This window comes from Theobroma umbraticum, unplaced genomic scaffold, assembly GCF_002168275.2.
Source record: "Theobroma umbraticum cultivar Fairchild unplaced genomic scaffold, ASM216827v3 scaffold_146.0, whole genome shotgun sequence".
Taxonomy (NCBI): domain Eukaryota; kingdom Viridiplantae; phylum Streptophyta; class Magnoliopsida; order Malvales; family Malvaceae; genus Theobroma; species Theobroma umbraticum.
This window is the reverse complement of record NW_018397265.1, coordinates 475,795-481,309: the sequence shown is the minus strand read 5'-3', so window position 1 is coordinate 481,309 and position 5,515 is coordinate 475,795. Positions and strand designations below refer to the sequence as shown.

At 37.5% G+C, this 5,515-nt stretch overlaps 1 protein-coding gene across 2 annotated transcripts; it reads right to left on the bottom strand.

Annotated features, from left to right (window-relative positions):
- Positions 1-6: 6 nt before the first annotated feature.
- Positions 7-3,681, bottom strand: LOC110422480 (putative myosin-binding protein 5). 2 transcript variants are annotated; one of them, XM_021436418.2, is made up of 5 exons: positions 2,742-3,681; positions 1,638-2,528; positions 1,206-1,444; positions 815-877; positions 7-650 (listed from the first exon to the last, which is right to left on the bottom strand). In XM_021436418.2, exons 1-3 carry the CDS (start codon positions 3,454-3,456, stop codon positions 1,227-1,229), a joined length of 1,824 nt encoding a protein of 607 aa, XP_021292093.1. In that variant the 5' UTR covers positions 3,457-3,681; the 3' UTR covers positions 7-650; positions 815-877; positions 1,206-1,226. The 2 variants fall into 2 exon arrangements, with proteins under 2 accessions (XP_021292093.1, XP_021292092.1); XM_021436417.2 differs by having other exon boundaries at positions 7-623.
- Positions 3,682-5,515: the final 1,834 nt, after the last annotated feature.

Genomic DNA, 5,515 nt, shown 5'->3' with positions numbered 1-5,515 from the left:
GTATTACGAGTTTAAATCATCATGCATGTTCCAATTTTTTTCTTGTAAATGTTGATTATTTGTGAGAGCTGTTTCTTCTTGTGGCACTTCTCTTCTCAAACGACTAGTTATTCTTTGACTTTCCTCTTAAGTGAATTATATGTTCGCTTGGTGAATGCATTCTTCTGAATGGATGGTGCAGGTTTTTATGAGGGGCAGTTGAGAAGGTGGGCTTCTGCTCAAACAGCTCATAAAGGAAACGTTATTACCATCCCCTTTGTCAGGACTTGTTATCACATTCCTGGAATTTCCTCTTCCTTTGCAAGAAAAAGAGAAAAACCAGAAAAACAAAGAGGAAAGAAACCATTATCATTCCGGTTAAGCAAAGCAGCACTTTGAAAAATATGGGGGAACCTTTTCTTATCTTCCCCTCGTCTCATATCCAACAAATCTCCTACAAGTGTTACTCTGGTAGAACAACAATATGCAAAGTGAAGACGACATATTCAAAGCACTATAAGTCTATAACCATTTCCACCCCCTGGCATTTGGCTACCGCTAATTTCAAGTTTCAACTAAAATCTCAGATGATCGATTCCATGGCAGGTCAGAAGCTTGCTTGCCCCAAGTCGTTCCTGCCAGTCCTGCAGAATGATCTGTTAGCACTGGTCCTGTGATTGGACACCAGTTTATATTCAATGCATCGTCATTGTATACAATATTAACAAACTAAATATTATCACTTCCATTAATAAATAAATTTAAAAGTTGGAAACCTTGTGGTTTACAACTAAAGCCCAAAATTAAGTTTAAGTTATAGCAATGGACTTCTTACTTTAGTCGAAGGCACCAAAAGCGGAGAGCTCCAAAACGATCGAGTAGGAATCTTACGCACATCCTAAAAGGAAAAAGGAGCAAACAAAAACAAAACATTTAGTAGCAATTAGTTGAATCTTAATTTACTTTCAAAGAGCATATAGTTTAGCAATACTACTGTCTATACAAGTTTCTTAGAAGTACTTATTTAACAAAAACCTAAGACCATTAAAGTAATATCTGCCACGTTTTTTGAGTAGCAAGTGGTCATGCATTTGCTGGTTAAGAACATCTGTTTTCTTGTTCTCATAGCAGTGGTTTGAATTAAGGGGGTTAATTAAACAAGGAACTTGGCTTAATTATCATGTCATCAGCCTGATGATGATAATATTGGGAGCATAAACATTTACCACTGATGATTTGGAAGATAATTATGCCTCTTCGCTTTCAGAATAACACGTTGTTACAAAGTGTTGAAGCTTCTGCAGATTCTGGGAAAATTCTGTTAATAGTTTTGTTCCGTCGCTGCCTATTTCGTTTGTAAGATCAGTAACATGCTTCAGGAGTCCGTCACCACCTGCTGCAAGGGCCTCAATCTTCTCACTGATACGGGACAATTCACTCTTTAGGATCGCTTTACTTCCAATTCCTGGAACAATGCAGATACAATTATTGATCTTTAAAGATGGGAAAAGGAAGCTTGACCTATACAAGCAAAGCCTGAAGAATGTTCATTTGAAAAAAGGGCACAACCATACGATTTCATCAGACTAAAATTTCAAAGCCCATCTCGGCGGCTTTGAAAATAAGGTACTGTATTTGTGGCTTTGTAGGCATGTTACCTGTCTCGTCTTCCACGTAGTCATCATTTTCACTACTAGAGTTTGGGGAAACATCCCCACCATCCGATGAAGGTGAAATCTTCGGTTTCTTATCCAGATTTTTCAACCGGTCCAAATGACGGAGTCCTTGAGAGGCTTTCTTTGATTTGTCAGGGGCTTCCCCTCCGACCTCATCCTGCATTGAATCAGACTGATAATCATTCTGTGCTTTTACCCCAGTATTGGACCCTTCACTAAGGCTACGAGTAGGGCTGGTACATTCAGTTCTTCCATTATAGGATGAGTAAGATGGTGGTTTTAGTACTCGGTAGCCCCCATCGCTCTCTTCTCCTTGTCCTTCAAAATCAACTTCCTTTAAGCATCCATAATTTTGTCTGTAAGCCGCAAGTTCTGCCTCTAAATCCTTAATTTCTTCCTCTCTCTTGGCCAGAAAATTACTCATCTCTTGTAGGGCTTCTTGGTCGTATTCTGCCTGCTCCTCCATCATTCTCTGGTATTGTAAGGCCTCCATCTGAACAGCTGCCTTCTCAGCTTGCAACCTGGTAATCATGGCCATTGCATTGTTGGCTGCAACAGTAGATGCACTTCTTTCTTCATCCAGTTCCATGTACAAAGCCATCAGTGACTTGCGATCCATACGAACTTGTCTCTTCAAATGATGCAAAATATCACCTTCTGCCTCATTTGGGACTGGCCCATCTCCAGATTCTGAAGCAAACTCTGTTTTCTCAAGCAGTGATTTCCTCGTAATTCTTGTCCATCTGGGACTGTTGGTTGCTGAATCCGACAGCGGGATTCCGAAAAACTTGTTTCCCCTAATAAAGTTTGGGGTCTTATCTTCATCATCAGCATCCATCAGCAATGGTACTGTAGCAGCCTTGGCATCTTCGACTGTTGAATCAAAACAGTAAAATGACTCAACATGTCACAGGAACATTCTTTATTGGAGCTTTTCCATTGATAATTTATGGTAGCTAGGAAGAAAGAAAGAGTTCCGCGAACAACGCAAAGGCAAAGCGATCATTTCACAATTAATTAAAAATGTCAAAAACAATAATGGAAAATGAAACAGAATAATACTAGTAGTTTGAACTCTAAACTCACATGGCTTTTCAAGGCTTATTCCCCTTGAGCGATCATTATCCTCCTGAACCTCTGATTCATCCGAGTTAAGCTTGAGCTCCGTATATTTTATGTGTGACAAATCCAAATTTGGATTGGCCGGTGCCCGGGGAGATGGAGCTGGAGCGAGGGATGAATGCTTCCCTTTTATATAGGAGGATTTCACCTTCAATGGCTCCCCACAACATGAACAAAGATGATCATGGCTCTTCTCAAGGGCACCTTCGTTTTCCTTCTTTCCAGCAGGCAATGACAGATGAACTTCATGATCTTCATCCACAAACAACTCAATGTCCTTGTGTAAGATCCCCAGAAGGGACTTGTAAGTATCACAATCGGATTCTTTCCCAGTTGCGAAGGAAAGAAGACAGCTCTCACACATGTTTCTTATGTCACAAAGCTTCTTGTGAGCATGACAGAATGCAAGAGTTGAAACATTCTTCTTATGATGTTCACATATGGAATCATTGTAATAGAAATCAGAATTTCTCCGTACAAGGACATGATCAATCCTGGTGCAAAGCAAGCAAGGGATAGGCAACTCAAAGAAGTTAGCAAATTCGTTTGCGAAAAATGCAAGAAACCCGTCAATGAACAGAATAAGTATCATTATCCATTCCAGCACTGCATAAATAAAAAACTTAAGGACTTGTCCAAGTTCTTGTTCTACAAACTGCTTAAACGTTCGCTTTGCCATCTCCTAAAGAGTTGAAACACAGAGAAAGAGGAGCAAAAAGGAAGTGAGCTTAGCCCTAGCCTTGTCTCTGATGGTTTTGGGAACAATAAAGATTGAAATGCAGATCACAATTTTGTGCTCAAAGGGTGGTGAGATGGCAGATCATGACCTGGGTGGCGTTTAGCAGACCAAGATCATGACCTCTCTCGCTCTCAGTTGTGTACGAGGATGGAGATGAGGAGAGAGAAGAAGCTGAAGGGTTATGTTCAGTTTAAGGATTCAAAAATTTGGGTGGTGAGTTTCATTTGGCTATAAATGAGAGAATGTTTCTGAGGAAATTGAGGTTCTTGGGACAACCTTGGACCTGAAATAACGGTTTATCATGCACTTTCCAACCAAATGTTGTCCCGACGCTAAACGACATTGCTTTTTATGCTGTTTGAGAGATTTACTGCGGGATCAGACTCAGAACTTGGCTTAATTTCAGGCCTACTAGATGGATATTTACCAATTTGTTAGAGGGACCAAATCATCAATCCATCCTACAAAATGGGGAAATGTTGATATTTAGATAATTATGGGATGCACAGTACACATTAGTGACTTATCCACCCTTCTTCATTATGAGTAACCTAAACCTACTTCTTACAAAGGAAATAAAGTTACTTTTGTAATGCAAATTCCAAATCAACATCCTAAATTGCCAACTGAATTAGGTTTATTTTCAGTTAGAAATTGAATTATTTTTTATTGTTTTTTTTCCAAAAAGGTTCTGAAATTATGCAAAAAATAAAAGATAAAGTTCTGAAATTGTGTCTGATACACATTACATAAAATTTTTAATCTACTAAATGAAGATTTTTTTTATATTCAAATATTTGATTTAATGATATGTATATATATGCTTTGTTCAAAAATTAAATTCAAATCCCTTTTTCCAAATTGAACAATAAAAAAAAATGAGAAAATCCTTTAAAATAATAGTTTTTTGCCTCGAGTAACAAAATTACTAATCCTTATACCTTCATGTACATTATCTAGAACTTGACAAGTAATTGGGAATAATACATACTCTAGATCATTATGTCAGTTGCCATAATTTTAACAAAATGCGTTAACATCATCATTTTTTATTCTTTCGGAATCTGTAAGTTGGTTCCACATTCATCTTTGGGATTTAAGTAATTTTTAAAATTAATAAAGGATAAAATTATTTTTTCAATAATGTCACATCATCAAAGTACTAGAAATATTAATGATTGACTAATAGCTGGACTTATGTGTCCAACGAAAGATATTCTTTCAAGGCGAAGTGTTTACTTTAAAAACTAGTGGACCCATGTGTAATTATAGTTAAAAGTTGAGGTTGTTATGGTGTTTCATCCTAAACATTAAGTTTCACTATGGTCCGATTCCAATAAAAACATAGGCTTTACGTTATCATTTAGTCCACCCATATGTTTTACTTCAGATTTTGGGCCAAAGGAACTCACTTTATTATATAGGTCATTAATCTAGCCCACTTATATCTTCAAGCTTTCATCAGAAAAAGATGGCTCATATGTCTTTTCCTTAGGACCACAAAGCTCTAAAAGTGGAACCTCACATATCACCTCTATTGAAGCAGTTATGTCTTCTCCCATTAACATCTCTCTGTGGCTCTTCACTGAAATCCACTGCCATCAAGTTCCCTAAAACAACTTTGTCGTCATCTTTACCACACTCCTCAAAGCAACATCCATCCACCCACATAACATTAGTAATAGATTGAATGCTTTTTATAAACTTTATGTCCCATCCATTACAAGATGAATCAATAGAAATTCAAGTTCTACATTAAGGAACACTTCAGTCACAAACACCTTATAGTCTCTATTTCATATTATCATCCTTATCTTCTCCTTGATTCTATCTTTCTTAAGGGTCTTTATCTCAATGAATGCCTTTTCGAACGACACAAGCTTAACACTTTCTATCCCTTATGATACAAATTCTCCAAATACTTGCGCAATCGTCTGAAAAGTGGTAGTTGTCCATACGTGTAGAGGAACACCAGACAATGTAAGCCAAAATATTTTTC